General features: G+C 34.0%; 1 protein-coding gene and 1 non-coding gene across 2 annotated transcripts in view; one reads left to right on the top strand and one right to left on the bottom strand.

The window, feature by feature from the left end:
- The window catches only part of SEMA3D (semaphorin 3D), a 199,422-nt gene that overhangs the window by 77,821 nt on the left and 98,390 nt on the right, over window positions 1–23,211 (bottom strand). Inside the window, exons 4-7 of the mRNA XM_019753571.3 lie at window positions 16,039–16,101; window positions 8,365–8,484; window positions 3,521–3,614; window positions 712–840 (exon numbers count right to left, since the gene is read on the bottom strand). Coding sequence (XP_019609130.1) covers window positions 712–840; window positions 3,521–3,614; window positions 8,365–8,484; window positions 16,039–16,101 — 406 coding nt within the window. The remainder of the gene's footprint in view (window positions 1–711; window positions 841–3,520; window positions 3,615–8,364; window positions 8,485–16,038; window positions 16,102–23,211) is intronic.
- On the top strand, window positions 21,601–21,705 carry LOC141567063 (U6 spliceosomal RNA). The gene has a single exon (XR_012489459.2). It is a non-coding gene; the product is annotated as a U6 spliceosomal RNA (small nuclear RNA).

The raw sequence follows: 23,211 nt of genomic DNA, 5'->3' as shown, positions 1-23,211 counted from the left end.
CCTGAAACTCATGTAACTTTACTAACAATGATCACCCAATAAACTTGAATTAAAATACATACATACATACATACATACATACATACATACATACATAAATTTAGGTTTCGTTTTTGTTTTGTTTTGATTTTAAAACTCGGAATACTGTATGACCCCTAAACAAAAATGTAATTAGACAAACTAATTTCAATATCAATATGCTTAAAATTATTAATCCACACATAAATTATCTGTAAACAAAGGAAGTTAGCATTATAGTCTAACCCCTTTCCCTTCGCTCCTGGAGAATATTTGGCTTAGTCATCAAAAAGCAGACTGAAGGAAACAATTGCTGACTTGAACACCAGCTCTGCAAGAGACAAGTTGTAAGACCTTGACCAAATTACTCAACTTCTCTCTACCTCAGTTTACCTCTCTTTAAAAAGTGCATAAGAAAAATATGTACCTCATATGTCATTGTGAATATTTTTAAAATAATCAATTAGAGCATAGACTTGTCAAGGACAACAGCGCACACTCAATATATGTCAGCTATTATTATATACACAACAGGCGCTGGAGGTACGTCTAACTTGGTGAGCATTATTTCAAACCTACTTTATAATGTTGAGCTAAATCACTTCTCTCATAACACATCCAAATAAATAATAATGAGTTTCTTATCTTCCCAAAAGCAAAAGCAAAACAATGAAAAGTGAGAAAGTCACTCACCATTGAGCCAGTAGTGCTCTGAAATGTCAGTTCTGATGTAATGATGGTCTTGAGTAGACCCAAGAGACCGCGTGAATGCAGTATCTTTGCCAAGGAAATCAGAAGCTGTTCCAGCATAGAGGTACTCATCTGGGTGGGAGAAAAGAATACACAGGACTTCTAAGAGTTTACCAGCAGAAACTATTTACAATATACTAATTTCACAGCATGAAACCAAAGATGTTTATTGCTTAACACCAGAGTGTACTGATGTTATAATTCATAAATTTCACCTTCAGATTTTGAAAAATTTGCTTAGTTGAAGAAAAGATAACGCAAAGAACTTTGGTAAGCTGATTCTAGATACTTGAATATGAAAGGGGCCAAAGGCTTCTGAATTAATAACTACACATGCATTGGCTTCTCTTACGAATGAATTCTTCTTCTTTTCCTTCTCCTCACTAACAATTCAAGGATATATCATAATTAGGAGTTCCTCTTTGTAGTAACACACACACACACACACAAATATTAAAAAGCAAATGCCATAATGAGGAATGGATTGTATAATTAGTATTTACTTAACCAGCACAGCCTCAATGGCCACAACTTTTCTTTACCTAATCTCTGCTGAAAGGGAGCTTTCAGCACTGAAGTCATTCTTTGTAATTATAACATGTTGCATTCCTTGTAGCTAGTCATGTTCTCTAATAGTTCTGATAAACAGGAATTCCTGAAAAAGGAAAGATGTTGCCATTACAGCATACCAAAATTCTTTGTCCTGTTATTTATTTAAAGTGCCTAGCCATGTTTTACCGGGGTGGGGGGCAGGGAGGAAGAGGAAGAGGAAGAGAAAGAGGAGGAAGAGGAAGGTGCAAGAAAGAGAGAAAGAGGCTGCGAAGGGACAGGTGGGTGGGAAGACAGATAGAGGAAGGAGGAAAAGAAGATGAAGGAGAGGAGAGGAGGAAAGGACAGAAGGGAGAAGGGAAGATGGGGAGGAGAGGTAGAGAAAAGGATTGAGGATAAAAAAGAGGGGATGGGGGTCAATATTCCCTAATGCTTATTAATGCATTATTGGGGTGGAGGGCGGTGGCAGAAAAAAATGCTGTTCCTACGGTAGAATGTGTTGCCCTTCAGAGAGCTAAGCATCTATTTCAAGAAATCTTCATAGTCAACTATTATGGGCTACACTTAATGGACAAAAATTAAAACAAACAAATAAACAAAAATGGCTATTCTCTACAGAGCATTTATTTTAGTTTAGGTTTTTGTTTGTTTGTTTGTTTTATGCCTAAATAGAAGAACAACCTAAAGACATTGTTTTATCACTGAAATCCAGTTTTCCAGTTTTCCTCAGAAACATCTTTCAAATTCTGCCTTTGTATACATGATTCAGATACTTTCTTAACCCTCTGATTATATCCATCTCAATAAAATCCATCTCAATAAACCTCTTACTGAACGACCTGAGACAAGCAACCTAAATAATGACAATAGTGAACATTCAAAGGAGAAAAAACTGAAACACAAAAGAGAGAAATCCAGTTATGTGAAGTAAATGTGGATATGGCACTGGTGCCATCTCTTAAAGCATTCGCCTAAAGTATATGGTAAATGGCAAAATTTAATTTTAGGGAAAATTTTAAAACGTAGAAGTGCAAAAGTAACAACATCAACAAAGACATTATGAAAAAAGGTTTGGCAGGAGTAAAGGAAACACATGACTAATTTGAAACATAAATTTGTGGACCTTTTGAACATTTTGTCAGGAAAAAAATTGTATGTTTCAACTCCAAAATGGGTTCTGTATATCCAGGCTTTAAAGCTGACTCCGTCGTATTTAAACTACTTAGACTTAGGGATTCCAAAGAGGGGTTACCAGTGCCTACAATCTATTGTTTTTTATCAAAGGTGTGTCCACCCTACTTGGCAGATCAGAATCACAAATCATCTATCTAATTTTATTGAGAATAATGACTGTACATTAGTCACGATTTTCAAAACACAAAAGCACACGCTTTCACTTCAAAGGAAGATCAGTGGGTCTCACTAAGTGAAAATTAAAACGTCATGGTGCTTCATTCTTATAGTCTATTCAAACGTTTGATAGACAAGTTAAATAAAAAAAGACTAAAGTCATGAACCAAACCAAGACAAAAGGAGTCCTTATGGTTGTGCAGACATTCCTCAGAACAAACTTCAAACCACACAGAACTGCCTTCTTTAAACAGGAGCCTCATTTTATAAGAGAATTTAAGATATATAAAGAACAAGAGAAGCCTGAACGTGCTAGAAAAAAATTTCTCATTTCCACTAAAATAATCAGGTTATGGTGAAATTGGGGGAAAAGGTTTATAACATTCTATTACTTGTACTTTATAGTTTGATTCATTTGTTTTATCAATCTATCCACTTATGTCTTGTTAATACTTCCACTTAAATCTTCAACATATTAGTGTTTAAAGAAACTGCTAAATTTAACTTCCACAGTGAACGAAATAGGGACATATCTTAGTATAAGGAAATCTGAGCCATCTAAATGTAAAATTATAGAACAAGTGAGTGTGTGTCATCTGCATTCAAAAGAATTCAACCAGAAGTTCATTTTAAAAAGTAACTGCAGACATTAAGGTTGGCTGAGGTCTCCTTTTATTGATAAGGATGCTAAGTATAGAAAGATTGGGTACTAAAATACTGTAACCAAACAGCCAGTGAGAGATTCCAAAATAATCTTTTACTTGATTAAAAAAAAAATAATAAAAGTAGTTTAATTTACACATACCTTTTTAGAAAAACACCTAAAACAAGAAGTACCCGTCATTGATCTTACCTGTCATTACTGAAGCAAAAGGCTGCTGAGGATCAAAAGGACATTTCAGTCTGCCAGACTCCAAGTTGTTTGTGTCTAGTTTGAATATAACTTCCTGTTATGAGAAATATTAACACAAATGAGATTTCTTAAAATACCAGAGTCAGCAAGAACATACGAGATAAGAACTAAATTCTAATTCACTAATTCCACGCAAATTGATTTTTGAGCATCCAGCATGAGCATCATGCTGTGCCCTTTACCTTTTTCGCAAACACCATTTCCATCAAGACTCAATTCCCATGTTTTGGTTTCCATTTGCCCGAAGTAGTAATGATAATACTGAATTAAATTTTCGATCAGAATTAGTAGTATGTTTGTCATTTAATTTAGTCTGGATCACTATCATTATCAATATCACCATCAAACATATATGTCTTAAGCCTAACTAATTTATTGAGCCTTAATAAGCCAATTTCTTCATCTAAGAAATAAATTTACTACAATAATTACTTTTCATAGCTGTTATGGTCTATTTACCTAAGCATCTGTAACTTTTCCAAGTTACTTAAGCTATGTGATATTTTGTAATTTCAATGACATAAAAGTGTTCTAAGGTAGGCAGTTCATTTTCAGAGGTGTTGATACATGTGGGGAAAAAAAAATCTTGCTGTATTTTCACTTTTATGAAAACACTGTACACATTAAAAACCACATAGTTTTATTGGCTGCAACATCTATTTTTACAATAATGACCACAGACAGAGTGACACTGGCAGGCTTTTAATATTCAGGAAAAAATAACATTTTAAGTTGGACTTTCCAAGAAAAATATGAATGTATAATGAATATGGCCCCATGAGCTTGAGTATTTTATAACATTGACAACACGACCATCCAGCAAAACAGCTGATGACTCACCCTGCCGATGCACTAGTTAGAGAAATTCAGCATTTCAGGCATTTTCTCTAGATGACACATCTACAGAGTTCTATCAGAGCACACATACATATAATAAAAAAGGACCATTCAGTGCTACTTATCTAGAAATCAAGCAATGAAGCAAAAAGGGATAGAGGGAATTGGATCATCTGTTGTATTACATCAGCTCTTTTTCTTATGAACAGAACGGACCGTAACCACTGCTTTAAAAAAAAAAAAAAAAAAAGTAATAGCAATTTAAATAGCATGGTTAACAATTGCTATTTCATAGTTCTCAGTAAATGCACTTTAATACTAATAGTAATGGTACCTAACAGTTAATAGGCACTGACCATAGGCCAGGAACTTCATGAACTCTGAAGGTTCAATCTTCACCATGAACCTAACGATCTAGCTACTTTAAGAACTCCAGCTTTACAAGAGGAATATTGAGGATCGAAGGGGTTTAGTACCTTGTTCGTTATTGCATAGTCAGTAAGACGAAAAACAGTAGCTGGAACTCAGGGCTGTCTCCAAATTTTGTGCTTTTAACTAATCTAGTCCCAACATTTCAAACTCGTGAACTTGAAAATTGTGTTGAAATCAACTTATACTAGACTCGCCATGACCATGTAACATGACCATGCTGATGTCTGTTTAATTAGAACAGGTGAGCTAATGACAAGTTATGACAGTGGAGCCCAGGCATGTAAAAAGTCCAGCGAGAACACATTTAGGATATTCTTCCCAACTGTGGATGCGACTAGAGATAAGTCAGGAAAACAAACATCTGTAGACAGTGGCTCTTCAGGATGTTTAAATATCATTAAAGGAACATTATTCTCCACAGATCAAACTGAACTGTTGACTCCAAAGCCTATAATGGAGTTAATGTAAAGGGGAAAAGTAAGCTGAATCATGGTGTGCCAGAAGATCATAGTAAAAAGCTAAAAAACAAAACCAAGAAACTATCTGAGAGAATGTCAGAGTTGATGCAAAGTACTGGATAAACCCCATAACTGTATAGACTTCTGTTCTCAAAGGCAACATTTCATTAAATTCCCAAGATAAGTCCATAAAATTGGTATTTGTGGAGGCTGAGGACAAGGTCTCCCTTCTAATCTCCTGGAGAAAGAAGATAGCAGGAAAGCAAGTTTCCTTGAGCCAGAGTCAAGGACACCAACAGGAAAATGATGTAAAATGTAATAGCTGATTAAGTGGACTGCCTCAGATAAACTGACTGAATTACATGACACTTCAATTTTACAAGGTTTTTCCCATTGCATTCCTTAAGCCTAATTAAATATGCAAAACATATCTATCTAAGCTGCACACAGAGAAATATTGTTGAAATAAAGTGATAAGGAGAGTTGTAGGAGACTTTTACTCATCACAACTAGGCAAAGTTATTATTAATATCATCCCTAGTTAAAGATGTGAGTTTGCAGTAGCACAGGGGAGATTCCAGGGGGAAGAACATAAGAACATATCAATACTTTGAACCTAATTATTTAACAATTATATGTATATATTCATATATATGTATATATACACACATATACATATATGTATATATGTATATATACACACATAGTATATATACATTGCAGACGTTATTTTTATACACAATTTATATGTGTATACACACACACACACACACACACACACACACACAGACACTTTTGAAATCCTTGCCTCTTTACCTTTATGGGTTCCTGTTGCCTACCATGGCTAAATATAAAGTGACAGGAATGAAGCAAGTGCTATGCCAAAGCCTATACTACCATTTTCTCATTTTAGCCTCAAAATAAGTGTGAGGTAGTTAGTATTATCATCATTGTTTTGCTGAATAAACAGCAGCTTGGAAAGCATATGCCGTGTACAGAAGAGCACGGAGCTGGTAAATGACTGGGGCCGTAATTCTCACTCTGGCTCCTCATGCTCAAATGATTAGTTGTTGACAACAGCCCTGACTTCCGTCCTGAAATCCGGATCCAACTACCCACTTGGCATGACCTCCTGAATATTTCTCAAATGCAAAACATACAAAACTAACTCACCATGCTCCCCACAATGTTACTATTCTCACCTCAATAAATAACATCTCTCTCCAACTCACTGCCAAAGACAGAAATCTGGGATTCATTTTAGCTTTTTTATGCTTCTTCCCATTGCCCCAGCTACACTGAACAGGAGTCCCCAGAAAGGGGACTTCCCATACTTCTCTCCTCCGTCCCTAATATTTATTGCTGTTCCCTCTTCCCTACCACACTACAGCAACATTAGCTGTTTGAAAATCCAAGGGCCTTCTAAACTCCCTCTGGAAGGACAGTAAATTCCTGGGACTAATAATTCATTTAAAACGTTAATAATCTTCAAGCAGGGCTGAATACAATTACCTGTACCCCGGACCAGCAGCAAACTCACAAGGCTCAATACCCCTGCTCACTCATAATTCTCTTACTCACAGAACTTGTAAATTTGACTGCCTCGGGGCTTCTTGACAGTCCCAAGCTAAGTAATTAGCTCCATCTAAATTCCTTTTTAGCACTTGTGACTTTTAGGAGCTAAAAAAACACTATTTTCACCCTTCAGCAGGTTGTGAGTTTGGCCTTTAGCCCCAGGCCTCAGAACACATCCAAACTGTGGGTCTATCTCATGTAATTACACCATAATGCTGTGAGCTACTATTATATATTACCCTTCATCAAAGCTAGGCAAGAGAACATTACACAAGCAACAAAGAATGATGGATTCAAGTTGTGAAGTCTCCTACTGCTTCAGAGAATTCACTATCAGGGTTGCCTTATTTTCAAATAGTTGAATCTGGGCTGGTTAGACAAGTCGATTAGAGAGGAAAATTTACCCAGCTACAGTTGTGGGTTTCATTTCTGCATGACTCCATTAACCCAATGTAAAGAAACCTGTTCCATAAACCCAGACTTGAAGTTCAAACACGCTGCCAATCATCCTGCAAATATGGGCAGTTATTCAAATAAGTATATACATAAACATAAGGATGATAGTGCAACCCATCAACTCATACAAAGATACACTTAAGACCACATGATCTAAAATGCAGTTGTGCATGCTTGCTCTAGAGACAGACTGCTTCGGTTCAGTTCCTTGCTAGACCATTTATTAGCTGAGTGATCTTAGGCATGTTATTTAATTTCACTGAGACAATTTTTACTAACTTGTAAATTGGAGTTATAAAGGTACCAGCTTCATTAAGAGTGTTGTGAAATTCCAAAGAAACAATCCAAGTGACTGGAATAGTCCATGACACATAGAAACCACTCTAACCTATTAAACTATTAACTAATTACTAAAATCTGCATGTTTCTCATTTACTGAAATGCTCATTGATAGCAGGGATACATTACTCCTAATGAATATATCCTTTATCTCCACTATGGTAATTTGTTCTAGCACATGAGTTCAATGTGCTAATATGACTATCTGTACAATTTTAAAAAGAGAAATCATTAAATTTTATTGTACTTAACATTCGCTATTGTAAACATAAGTAACAGGCTAAATTTGTTGGATACAAAAAATGAAATTACTTATAAGATATAATTCCATTGCAAGGTTTTATGGGAAATATATTTTTACCAACAGCAACATACCATACAGATCTAGTATAAAGGAACCTCAAGAGAAAATGAAGACATACATAGAGCCCATAGAAAACAAGCACTTTCAACATTTTGCACTATTAATTTTGATCATCTCATTAAAAAAAAACTTTTAATAGAAAAAATTTTAATTAGGTAAAGTGTATAATCAAAATGGTAACCCTTAAAGTGGTTGGGAACGTGAGTTCTTATACAGTTCACATATGATTCCATCTTTATATTCAAATATGCCTGTCTAATGCCATAAGCATTAAGTAACAAGGTATTATAATAAATTGTTTTCATGTGATTTTATCATATTACCTCCTTGTAGAGTCCAAGATCAATATATCCACATATGGGATGAAATGCTCCGGTTCCACAAACGTAAATGTGAGTTTTATTATAAGGCTGAAGTACTCGAACAAAATTTGCACATTCTGTCTATTGGGCATAAAAAAATAAAATAAAAGCATTATTAGCACACAATTCAAGTTTTTAAAAGATTATCATCCATGCCACCTGTCTTCAAAGTAGATGTCATCAAAAAAAAAGAAAAAAAAATGATTTACAAGAAATGTTTAAACATCTGACTTAGCAAAGGAGGCAAAACAAATTAGAAACTGGACTTTGAAGCTTTTTGAAATTTTAAAAGTTTTGAATGAATCAGAGTGCTAGAATGCACATCTCTGTACTAGTACTCAATGGGGCCTAGAGAATGAATATACACAGAATGTTAATGAGGTATCCATACTTTCTTCCAAGAATTACCCAGAGAACAAAACCCTTCATGTTCTGATGTTCCCATATTGTCTATCCCATATAGATTCTACTGTTTGCAACACCAACTGTCTCAGCTATACCGAACAAAACACTGAACACAGGTGTTTATTCCTATATATGTGCTCCACTACAATTGGATGGAATTCCTTATCACTTTATTTCCATTTATTTTCAGTGTTACAGAGACTAAGAGTCAGATTAATTCCTGCTTATTCCCAGAATATCTTCTGTGTTTCCCATGAATATTTTTTTAAACCAAGTCCAATCACTGAAGAGATTTTTACACTTCTGCCTGTTTATCAGCTTCTCTAATAGGAGCAGGGCCACTGCATGTGGTTGCTTAGGTTGTACGCAAAACAAACAAACAAACAACCCACAGTCTTATCTAAGGATGTGTAAATCACACTACAGACGTCTTCATTATCCTGAATATTTTCATACGTTTAGTATATGTTCTCATATAGTTATTATATGTAGACTCATTAAAAAGGAACGTCTTATATTCACTAAGAATATTTTCTGGCAGATAGTATTGTGTAATAAAATCATATTCTGTCAGTTCTCTTGTGCCGAGGTGTCTGATGAAGAGAACTTTTTTCTATTTGCACAAAGGCACCGTAGGGAACTAGCTTCATGGTCTTTAACATCACGTTCCACAATCTCAGAAGAAAACCTAATGCAGAGTAAATATGCCATGCTAATGGTTTTGAACAAATAATGGAGACGGTAGTGTGAGAAACACCAAGGGTAAAGTCTAAAACTGTACATGGTCACGAGATAAGTTTGAAATGATGGCTTCATTGCAATGGTAAGAGGTTTTAATATTCCCTTTTATTTTGCTCACTGATGCTCAGTGAAGGGACTTTCATTTCCTGGTCTTTCCCCAATGAAGAGATTTATGCACGGGTGGGATCTACACAAGAAACAGTACACGGGGAGGGAAAGAATAGAATTATATGATTGAAGTGAGGTGGGCTAGACCTACTGCCAGTCATTTCATCATTTTTTTAAAAGCTCAGTTTTACCAAATAGTCATATAATTTAAGGGTAATTGCTATGGACTGAGTATTTGTGTGCTCCCCAAATTCACAGGTTGAAACCCCAACTCTCCAGTGTGATGGTCCTGGGAGATGTGGCTTTTGGGAGGTAATCAGTTTAAGAGGCAGGAGAATGGGATCCTCCTGGTGGGATTAAGAAGAGACTGGGGCACCTGCTCTCTCACTCGGTCATGTGAAGATACCACAGGACGATGGCCACCCGCAAGCCAAGAAGAGAATTTTCACCAGGAACAAAATTAGCCGGCAGTTTGGCCTTCCCGGCCTCCAGAACAATGAGAAATAAATGTCTGTTGTTTACGCCACCTTGTTTATGGTATTTTGTTATAGTAGTCCAAGGTTAATAAGAAAGACATTAATTTTACAAGTTTCTGAACTAAATATTTGTATAAAGAAATAAAACAACTCCCTTTCCAGATTATAAATTACGGAGTCAGAAAGATTAAGGACTCTGAGAGACACAGCACTGTTTAAAAAGGCCAGCAAGGTCTAGGATGAAGTTTCATACACACACGAGATACAAGTTTAGTGATTATAAAGAAAAGGCGCTGAATCATACCTAAAGCATTTCGCATGCTTTAACTTTTCTAGGAGTACTTTATTAAAATGCAGCCAGCCAGGGAAAGTAACCTATTACACTAGCTTCTGACTTGGTACAATATTACCAAGGGTTTATTTATGAAATCCCTCTCTTCTCTCAGCTCGGGCTGGCATGGACTATATAAATGTATAGATGAGTCCTAAATTATCTGATACAGTTTACAAAAAAGTCACTTCTGCTCAAACTTTTCTGCAGTGAAGTTGATAAAGGGTCATACTCTAAGCAGCCTAGGGGCAATGAAAAGGCACTGGTTGCCTGAAGGAAAGACACAGCCATCCTAAAAGATAAGATCTTTTACTTCAAATGTGGCCTGGGGTAGACATTTCAGCCAAACTGGTGAAGTGAGGCAAAAACTTTACAATGATTTTCCTTTTACTGTGTAACTTATTTATTTATTTATGTATGTATGTATGTATGTATGTATGTATGTATGTATGTATGTATTTATTTTTATTTTTTACCTCAAAGATTCTGTGCTGTTTGCTTTCTACGTACAAAGATTTCATGTTTTACTTAAATAGCATGAGCAATAATTAACTTGATTTAATTCACATAGCGACTTGCATGGCTATTAATGGGAGCATAATTCTGTGAGGCATGAAGAAAATTAACCTTAGAAGCAGCTTTTTAACTTTCCCTGAAAGCTGGCTAATTTGTCACCTACTGCCCACAATGACAAGGGTTGTTGCATCTGACCAAACAGTTCAATTCATTGAGTAATATATTCATCTTCGGAAAAAGATTTTATTTTTCTTTCCTTTATTCTTTGTAACTACTCCCCACCCTCACTATTAGAGACAGAGAGACGGAGAGAGGATTAAAAACTAGTATCAACTTTTAAAAATTCTCTCAAGTGATATTATTTGTTTCAGTATTTCTTCTCACATATATGCATACATCTATATAACTAAAACAAATATAAAACTGAGTTAGTTTTTGGAGAAAAGACAAGTATAAATTAGTTTATATGTTAACACTTGGAATTTTAGTCTCTCCCTAGGTATCTCGTATTAACAAAAGAGAAGTACTTGTAATTCTCTGGACTTGTGTATAGTACAATTAAATCCAATAGAGCTTTACATGTATTTCTGATAACTGAATTGTAATTGCTAATTTTAATTTATTTAGGTCATATATGGAAAGACACTCATGATTTAGGAATCTGATCCGTTTTTTATTTCAGTATGCTTTTCAGAACATTATAGATCATTAAATATTTTTGATCATTCATCACATGCCTATCATTGTACTGCATGTTAGGTTTGACTAGCAGACCTCAGAATCCAGTCTGCACAGATATCTGTTTAGATCAAAAGTGCTGAAAAGATTTTAACACTTCATAATAAACACATGAAAAAACAAATATCACATTTCTCTCTTAAAAGTGGAAGATCTAACAGTGGAGATTTCTACAGAGCTAAACCTAATTGTGGTAGAAGAGCAATGAAAAACATTTTTTAAAAAATGAGAGATATGCTTACTTAAATATTTGAGAGTCTATATCAAACAGGATAACTGGGAAATATTCATTTTTACATAAGTGATCAAAAGAGATAATATATTTTATATTACATACATATATAATTATATATAATCTGTAAATCTCTGAAAATAATCAGTAAGGGAAAGGAACCATGTTAAATCTAAAAATGAACAAATTTGTCATTCCAAAAAATAGTCATTTTACAACTACATAAAATATTTAGTTTTCATATTAATGAAAAACTTTCAAGCTGATACACAAAAAAAACATTTTATTTTGTTGGAAAATATTATATATATATATATATATATATATATATTTTTTTTTTAATTTATGTTTTAGTATTACATATTAACTCTATGTTGTGTCCAATATTAGCAAGGGTATAGGGAAATATACCTTCTCATAAGCATCACTGCTGGTTAATGTGTAAGAGGCATAAGCTCTGGAGAGCCATTTTGCAATGTGTATAAAACAAATTTATATCCTTTCACCAGTAATTCTACTCTGTAGTCAAAGATGTTCACAATATTTATATATAAGGTTTATCACGTGCAGCATCATTTACAATAGTAAAAGCTGGACTTATACCAAACTTCTACCAATAGGGGATTGATGAAATAATATATAGAGGAATGCAGTGTAGCTATTAAAAGTAGTGTTATAAAAAGGAATTTAATGACATGGGAAAATGCTCATGGCAGTCTGTGAAGTGGGAAAAAAAGTGTTTTAAGGGACTATGTATACAATGATTTCATTCTGAAAAATACTAAATAGATAAGATAGAAGAGTAAACATCAAAATGTCACCAGCTATCTCTGGGTAATGTTCATGGAGGAGGAAATATTTACAGACGATTTCTATATAATTTGCAAATTTTCTACAGAGAACACTTTGTTTTACTTTTAGACAGTCTGAAAAAAATGTAATCACAGAACTGTAGAGAAGCAAGATCCTTCAACTCTGTGTAATGTCTCTACTGATAGGTCATGAGCCTCAGCGGTTAAGCGGACAAACAGCACCGGCTACCCACACGCTGTGCACCCTTCTGCCTGGACCGACCTGCTTACCACACTCTTCATAGCCAGGACTAAACACATGTCTTTAGTGACTTTCTTTTGAAAAACATTCTTAGCAAAAAATTCTACCAAATAGCTTCCTGTCATCTCTTTCCTTGCATGGATTAAACTGGGCACTGTGTTCAAGAAAGTGGAATAGTTCTCGTTTGTTTCCTCATCTTCCACTCCCTCCCAACCCCAATTAGCTAACTTTCATTATGGTAAATAATTCACTATTTTTCAGTTATATAGTACCTTTGTGTAAAGGGACAGCCTTTCCAAACACTTGTTAATCCTAAACACACTCTTGGGAAGTAGGTAAAAATTACTAGAGAGAAGGGAAAAGAGAGGGTAGTGCCAAAGGCAGTAAAAAATGTCAATAAAACCACACACATTTGTCTCCGTTTTCTGTCAGCCAAAATCTCTGCAACGCTGACTGAGGAGGATCTACACTATGCTGACACTGAAGAGAGAAATGCTTTGAGGGATACAGATTGCAGACCTTATTTGTAAAGTTCAGACCTTTAGGTATAGCTCATAGTGATGTATAAGAGCACATATTGTGGGGACAAGACTTCTGGATTCAATTCCTGGCTTCCCTATTTACAAGACCTATGATATTGAGTAAGTCATTTAATTTTTATAGCCTCATTCTTCGCATCTGGAAAATGAGAAATAATAATAATAATAATAATAATAATAATAATGAATATATCATATAGTATTGTCATATGGATAAAACGAGATTATAAATATGAATTATTAAACACAGCTCCTGGAACAGGGTAAATGCTATAAAAGTGTTAGCTATTCTTAGTAACTCTAAAATATAATATTATTTTAAAGGGGCAAATTAAAAAGGAGACAAATATTTGTATTATGCCTTCATGGTTCAACATCAAACTTTACAGACTTCAGTAAAAAGAGAAAAGCTCCCCAAATCTCTAATCCTGGGTAGCAGTAGGTGGTTAGTTTAAAGATTAGAGGTTATTACTAGTTCCCAAACACAACTGAATTGGAAGAATAGGTTCCATTTACAGGGTCCTATTGGCTCTAGGATGCCACCTCCAGAAAGGTTTATCACACTTTGCTTTAACTTAACAATACAGGCAACTGAGTTACTATATAACTAGAATTAGTGAACATACTGAAATGAGAACACTGTCACGATTAAAAACCTCTACTGACTGTTTGACCTTGAGTGTTTGTCCTTCATCTACTCCATGGGAAACTTAACATTAGTTTTTTGGAGTAAATTTAAAACATTATTTTCCTACTTGCCTCCATATCACACACTCAGTACTAGTGAAACACAAAATATTACAGTGTTCATACTGTTTATGACATGCTTCTACTGTTAATCAACAAAATAATTTTGAAAATACTCATAGCTAAAACATCTTCTTCCCCACGATTTCAAAAAAATACTGACGCTTCTGCAGAGCTGAGCACCTGCTCAGAGATGGAATATTGAACAGGGTAAAGAGATTAGAGACATGGGAAAAAGAAGAATGTATTCTACAATAGTTTAATCTCTTCCATTCCTTGTAAAATAAATGTTAAAACTGGTTTTTGTTGCATTTGATGCTAACACTCCCCGATGTATCTCTACTAAGATAAATGCCTGAAAAGATCACATTTAACACTAACTGAATACAAAATCAGACATAATCAAAAGTTTGTTTTAATTATTTTGTTTTGTAGTACCCTGTGTATAAGTCATCATGGGAGTAATATATGTATCCCTCATTAGATTGAAAGCTCCTGGTGAACAGATACTGTATCAGTATCGTACACATATTTGTACAAATATTTAGGCTCTTAATAACTATTAGTTGAATAAATGACTGAACAAATGAGTGAACAAATCAGGTTCTTAGTCTTCTGATTCATTAAGCATCATGTAGTTTTATCATATTAATAAAATGAGAACTTTTAAATCTAATTGCGCTTTCATAAAACATGCAATATTTGCTATTAAATATAGAGGCTGTGCTCTGTTTAACCCTCCTGGGTATTGTGGTTAGAGGCAACACCACGGGATGCTGCAAAAGCAGCCTCAAGACATCCGTCCACGTTTCTACCCAAAGTTAGAACCTTTTATCATCTTGAGTTACATTCAGGAAGTGATTTATTTGGGGAAAAAAGCAGTTCTCCCTATCACCACAGTGCAAAATGTCAGGGCAACACACAGAGCATCTGGCCTGAATCAGAGCACTTGGATGAGGAGAAGAGGCAGGCTGAGCCACAGCACGCTGCAGTCATCGCTGGAGATAAAACAGGCAACACAATTTGGGGGAGCACGCAGGACAGCTTGGACAATGCCAAAGCAATCCAGACAGGACACCCCAACGGCAATTAGGTTAGTCACACCTATCGAAAGGTTGTCTCTGGTCCTTAAGGCAGCTTAAACTACATGTTTATATTAGAACCCCACTATTTATCCTTTATAAGTTATTCCATATAATTAGGCTTAAGTACATTTGAAAGCAAATTATTTCTAGTTCTGATTCCAGAATGTGGGCCATTCATTTTCAACCAATCCTTCTTAACACCTCTGTAACGTCAGCTTTTGAAAGAATCCTTCTAGATGTTGTAAGTTTAATTTCAACCCAAATTAAATAACAATTGTATGTTCACAATGCTAAAATAACTATGGTCTTGTGTACAGTCACAAAATACATGCATGTAAATGAAAAGTACACAACCCTAGAAATACAATATTTGCTGATAGTTTATTTTTGAATATTTTAAATGTACTCTGAGATTTTTTTTGTAAAAAAATAGTAATATTCAGAATTAACACTATAGAAAGTATAGTAATTCTAAATTTTTGAGAATGATGCTATTCCTTTTGACAAGGTAGAAATATTTTATACCATAATCTTGTCACAGAATAAGTTAGTGTAATCTTAAACATTAGTACACTAATGCCATTCATTCAATAAAATCCAATATAAATGTATATTATCATATCAGTACCAGTTTAACAAAGATATTTTTAAGTCTCATACTTACATTGGCATCTTTCCCAGCTAATTTACATAATTCCACCCGTTCCTTTGAAGCAGGCCAATAAATCTGTAAAACATTTAAAGGTGTGTTAGAATCTGAATATCTAAAACACCCTACAATTCTCATTAGGGAAGTGAGCATGTGAGGTTGAAGAGTGGATATCAAGCCAAGAACATATTGTTAGGTATGATGTAAGAATTTTGAGATTTAAGTATTTTCCAAAGTCACCAAAAAAATTTTCTAAGAAAAACTGTACACAATTATCCATTTTCATTCGGTAACCTTATTTATTTTTAAATCCATTTAACAATAGGTAAATTATGTTGGGAAAGATATAAATTCTTATTGTGATGTCAATAAAATTTCAGATTAGCATTTACTTAAGTAAGAGATTCTATTTTATTCTGTGTTTCTATGTTTACTTAGAGTGGTAGTGCATTGTAAACATGTGCAATGAGGTGTGGGAAAGAGCTCTTCCTCACAAGCGTAAGTTATCACTCCAAGTCAAAGACCAGTGTGAATCTGCTGACAATATTTAACATTCACGGAGCTCAGAAGCATCTATGACTTAGTTAAGCATTTTGTATGCATTACCTTATTTTATCTCACAATGACCCTATGAGTTAGCTGTATTTACTCTCCCCATTTTCAAGTCAGAAAATTCACTCATATTGCCATTAAATAACATGTCAAGGACCATGAAGCTAGTTCACAGCAGAGCCAAAATATGACCCAATGTCCGTCTCCTGAACTTGTGTGTGTGTGTGTGTGTGTGTGTGTGTGTGTGTGTAGAGGGGAGGGGTTTCAACCACTGCACAATAAATATTATTTGGGCAAATAATTAAGGACAAGGGCAGCAAATTCCTTGGTTGATAGCTTTTAATCATGCTTTAACAGTCTTGAATTTGTCAGAAAGTAAAAACTAACAAAATTTAGGAATTCTGTCTGGAAGTTTTTGCAAAATAGGGTTCAGCTACATTACTCCATTAGTTTACAGAAAGAAATGCCCTCTGTTAAGCTATAGGCAAGAAGAAACAAGAAAAGCAAGCTCTGAGTTGCTTATAATGTTCCAAGAGTTCCTCACAAACTTTTATTATGGTTCTCACCAATGTTAACAGAAAATGTTTTAATAGGTGAGGAAAAGGAAAATATCCTGAGGGAATACACTGAAAAAGACTTGTTAAACCTGGAATTAACAAATGATTTAGAAGTTGCCTATGTTTACATGATATTATCTTCACAGTGAAATTTTAGGGTTTTATGTCTGAATAATAAAGAACAGAGAATAGCACACAAATTCTCTAATTAGATAAATACAATGAAATTATTGAGAACTTTCAATGAAGCAAGGTTGTTCATTTTTGCATACATTTTAACAACCTACAATCCAAAGGTGTACATAGGCAGGGTGGCTGAAACAGCAGCAAGCTCAAATGACAAGCTAACTTTGATGTGGTTTACAATAAGGACCCAAAGATGCTATTTATTCAGACATGGTTTAAATCAGTGCAATTATACTTTCACGCAACCTTAAATAGTAGCCAGCAGTAAAACATGAATGGACTATAGCAATGAAAAGCAATATGGATGGATCTGAACAATTCATTATTAGATGAAAAAAGCATATTCCCTACAATTACAAACAGCATGATCCTCTTAGAATAATGTTAAAAATAAACAACTAAAATAAACCAGACACTTTTTAGGTGCATATGTAAATGCAATAGACATGTAAAAAGAAAAGCAAGAGAGTGATAAACAGGATTCAGAAAGATGGTTACTCAAGATTAGGAAAAAGAAAAGGGGTAAATTGGTGTTAAGAAGTAGATTATTTACCAGATCTTAGCTTTTGTTCTGGATGGGGCATTTTCCGGTGTTTAATACATAATTAAAAACAATTATATAATGTCAATAAATAAATATGCCAAAATAGAGCATGCATAGGCCAATTGACAATAGTCTGTCATTAACCTAGAATCACGAAGTCCTAAATAAATGAATAAATGAATAGTAAATAAAAACTGCACCTGGCAGGAAATTTGGAAGTTTCTTCAAGTTGTTTTTATTGTTTGTGTGTTGTTTTTTTAAGCACTGGTAGCAAAAATACTGAACTAAGTGTTCTTTATTTCTCCTTAAAAATTCCATTGTGAATTTATGAAATTTTGGCTTCATATTTGAGCTAATGAGCTCAAGGTATCCTCGCACATTTTTTTCTGGCCGATTCTTTTTTCTTTTTCAATTGTGGTAAAATGTAAATAATAAAATTTTCTACCTTTGCCATTATAAACATACAGTTCAGTATTAAGTACATTCACATGGGGCAACCAATCTCTAGAATTCTTTCATCTTGCAAACTGCAACTGTATACTTGTTCTTTTGTTTGATTGTTCGTTTTGTATTTTATTTTATTTATTTATTTTTTATTAGTTTCAGGTGTACAAAACAATGTACTAGTTAAACATTTATCATTTATACCCCTCACACAGTGATAACCTCCCTCCCTCTATCTACTAACCCTCTGACATCGCACAGAGCCATTAAATTTCCACTGCCTGTATTCCTAATGCGGTACTCCGCTTCTTGTAAATATATATATAAATTGTAATTGACATTCATTATTATTCAGGTTAGCTTCAGGTATACTTGTTGATTAATGAATATTATAAGTGATCTTACAAAGGGCAACTTTGTATCATTGGAATGAAATTAAATTGTACAAAGAATGCATGTTCATGATCTATCAGTTGGTTTCATATTTAGTTCATTTTCTTCTACCTCTAATCTAGATTAACATTTCTTTGAATCCTTTCGATATGCCAGATCCTGTTATTTGTTTTGTTGTTTTAGAAGATGGTCAGATTTAATCACATTTCAGAAATAAATTTAGAACAAATATTTATAGATTTGTTGAAACCTGAATATCTTATTGGTATTAACACTAGAGAAAAAAAGAGAAAACGAGAATATAGAACTCCTCCTTATTAAGTAAATGAGACTTAAAGAAGATAAAAGTCATTACAGCATCGTATTTTTTTACTTTAAACCTGTGTGTTGGATGATTGAGTTAAAGTAAATTATGAGATAAATAATGTTTCTAAAATTTATTTTGAATACATATATGGGGGATTCAAAAGAGAGGTAGTTAGTTAAAAATAGACAAAATGTGGAAGCAATCTTGATACCATTTTGAAATCTAAATGAAATTTCCAACGTTGGCACAGAGTAACTGCTGTTCATTAATCATTTGTTCACTAGGCACATTATTATGAAGGGTTTTCTGTATGCCTAGGAAGGTGTGGCACTGACACACTAAGATTTGAGTCAGGGAGACAGCTCTGAAGTGAGAAGAGAGCACAGAGGATAGAGCCCCTCTCGGAGCCCTCAACAGCAGAGTAGTAAACAAAGTGTGTAGCTGTCCCAACTTCTGAGCTATTGTTTTAAATTATTTTCTCTTAATAATTTCAACTGTAATGTAATAATTTGAAGTTTCAATTCTAATTTTGTCTTAAGGACTCGTCATTAAAATAGTAATTGTAGAGTTTTCTTTTTTTTCTCTTTGCAAAGGAATATAAGTCTCTGAAAGATGTTTTAATGGTTTTCTTGTACATTTTCAATTATTGATGGTAAGTCATGTAATTGTAAATTGATTTGTGTCATCCTAGTTAATGAAGCAATAAAACTAAAATTACACACTTCAGCGAATCAGGATTTGAACAGTGGGTAAATGTTACATAATGTGATCGACTCCAGAAACCAATTTTAATAAATCTTCTCTTTTCTGTTTACAAAGCAGGCTTTCTATTTTTTTATTTTTTTTTGAAATGTTATCTCATTTTTCTTCATTTACTTTCAATCCATAAAGTCTAGAACCTGTTAAAAATAGAAATTATCCTTGGATCATTATTATTATTATTATTGCGCAGGACTCTAAAATAGTATCACAAAGATAATTTTACTTCTTAAGGTAACATTCAAGCCTTAAAAATAAAGATTAGTTGGGATTATATATTGGCTTATTTTGACACAATGCTGTCAAGAATCTAGAAGTCACAAATAGAATTACCTTAATAATAACAACCTAGCAGATATCTGATTATCTTCCAGACTCTAAACATTTACTTAAAAAGAAAAAAAAAAAAAAATCATTGTAGTTGTGCCAATATTTAAAAGATATAATTTTAGCTATGATTTATGGCAGGATTTTCTCTTACTTGCACCTAGTCATTAGAATAAAGGGTTTATTTTTTTTTTTAAATATTCCTTTTGATTCCTTGTTAGTAAAGAATGTAAAGAAACAGAATTTTCCATAATTCAATCTAAAAACAAAAGAAAGCAAAAAAAACAAAAATGATACACTTTCATATTTCTATAAGGTTTGAAGAAATATGTTCAAGTAACATTTGTTTTTCGATAAATAAAGGGGCGAAACAGTAATAGAGAAAGACAGAGACATGCAGTTACATAGAGGAAGATATAGACATGTCAACTCTGGGTATAAAATAACACATTTCACATAGGGTCTCAGGTTTCAGCACAGTTTACACAATGCCCAAGAAATACCTAAAGTCCTGATATTATTTCAGTAGCCCAGTCAGTAACCTTTGAGACTGCCTGACTCCCAGACAGAAATCACACCTCTCACCTGAAAATACAATGTCCATGGTGTCTATAAGAAATTCTCTTGGTCATTGGGTAATGTGTACAGTTTTAAGGCAGTGATTATCAATATTCTCACTTCTCTCGGAATTCATGAGCAATAAAATGACACACACAGTTTTCCTGGACTGAGAGCTTTGCACATGCAGTATCATGCCTCATTAAAAGTTTACATTACGCAGGACAAAACAAGACACATACCCCCTTCCTGAAGATTGATACAGCTGCACCACTCCCTTAGACACTGACCCACAGATATTTTCCTTTCACTTATCAAAGGAGGGAATACCAGAAGCAGAGATGCCACTTGCATAATTGCCGTATTTAATTGTCCTGAAATATTCCCACGGAACACTAGTTCTTAACTAATGTATGATGTACCAGATACACGTTTTAAGGCTATCGTTTTGGTGGGGATTACTTGTTGGGACCTTGGAGCTTAGAAATCAAGGATCTCAAATATGCAGAAAGCTTACTGCTGCTCTCTCCTCCTACACGCAGGACAGACATATAAATCAAACAGATCTTCTCTGTAGATCCATATGAGCCCAAGAATCCCTCTCAATATAATTATCCAGGGTTTTAACCACTGTTAAATAATTAAAGGGTTGTAAATTGGTTTTGATGTGAGTGCTAATCAAGTTGATAACAGAAAAGTACTGTGGGAAACAAAAGTAAATAAATTTGTAAGATTTCTCCACTTGGAAGTGATCATTTATGGGGTTAATGTTTTAAAACAAGTATGTCTGATAAGTCAGTCCCCACATTCTGTAATTTTAATCTTGTTAGTATGTTGATGCTGTTTTCATATTATTTCACAATTGAAATTGATTATTTCCAAAGGATTAATTTTTGTATGTGATACTGGGAAGAATCAAATATTAACCTCTAAATATATATGTATATATAGTGTTCTCTTCAGCAGCACATATAATAATACTGGAACCATACAGAGAAAATTAGCCTGGCCTGAGCAAAGATGACACACAAATTTGTGAAGCAGTCCATTTTTTTTTTTTTTTTTAAAGAATCAGAGTACAAATATATATGTATATTTTTTTTATTTTAGTTATAGAATACAGATTACCAGTATGAAAAGAGTTCATTCTAATGAAATGAAAATTGTTTCCCAATCATTTTACATGTATTCATTTGCTATAGTTATATTTTAAACACATTTTTGCAAAAGAGATTTAATATTTATTTTCTGATGAAAATATAGTGGGAACTGCATTCATTTAAAAACACCACCTTTGATCTAGTTATCATCTATTGATTTAATTTGCTTATTTTTATCTAAATCCAAAATGTTTTTGTTTGTTTGTTTGTTGAAGCATTTTTATTTCACTTTGAATACAAATAGGTAGGAGGAACTCACAAATTAAATTTTGCAATGTCCCTAAAAATTATTGTTTCATTCCTAATTTATATAATTCCTTAAGTTATCATTTGGTAAGATGAAAGTGTCAGGCAATTCATTTTTAATTATTTAATTTTAATCAAGAAACATTCAAATAGTGATAAGGCCTTATAACAACATCCTAAGGAAATTCTAATTATATCTGCTCCTTGTTTCAACTTTGGAGAAGCAATTTGATTGACTCAAGTTAGTAAGTCCAAGGTCAGTCAAATGCCCTTTGGCCTAATTCAGAGATGCCAAAACGACTGACTGGAGTACACAAGAGGAAGTTACAACTTGTTCATAAAACCTAATTAAAGACAAAAAATGCGGAGCCCTAAAAAATAAAAATGCAAGAGGCCATCTCTATCAAAGAACAGGATTCGAGTTTTGAACAGTTGCAAAGAAGTTGGATAAACTTTGCTCTAAATGTTGTATGGCACAAGTATTTGAATCAAAGGAGCAATGACTACTTTGGGTTCCATGGACAGAGAGAGGAAAGATATCTGAAATCAAAGAACGAAGTATTGAAAAATAAGGAGAGGAACACCAAAGGGAAAGCCTATATAATTAAAACTGGCTGGGGCACAAATTGTTACAGATGAGAAGTTTAAACTCTCAAATTTTTTGGTCTGATCTGCCCATGTAGCTTCCTTCCGGAAGTCTTGAGTGAGAATAGTCTCTCCCTTCTTTATTTTATTTTTTCCTTTTTTTCCCCTTAGAACTCAGTTCAATGCTTCTTTCACATTTAGTTTTCATCCACCAACCATCTCAGAATTCTAATACACTTGTTAAAAACTAATGTTGTGCTTTCAAATATTACATCAGTGTTATCCTCAGAATGAATGTTTTCTACCTGGAATATATCTGACCTCCTCTGGATGGTGCCTTCTTAAAAGTTAAGTGTCCATGTTAATATCATCTCCCCAGAAAAGCCTTCTCTGAAGACCAATCTCAAGTAGTTTGCCAAGAATAACATGGTTTTTAAAATAACACAGCATTAAGTGATATTTTATTTATTTCCTTTTTTTCTTCTCCATCACCCCACTCCCCAATTTAAAGGTATTCTCCATTATATTCCCAGCTTCTAGACAAGTGCTAGGAACATAGCAGGGCTTCAA

Source organism: Rhinolophus sinicus, chromosome 4 (genome assembly GCF_057876585.1).
Source record: "Rhinolophus sinicus isolate RSI-liver-muscle chromosome 4, RSI-T2T, whole genome shotgun sequence".
NCBI lineage: Eukaryota > Metazoa > Chordata > Mammalia > Chiroptera > Rhinolophidae > Rhinolophus > Rhinolophus sinicus.
Note: the sequence above shows the minus strand (reverse complement) of the source record. Positions and strands in the feature narration are given on the sequence as shown.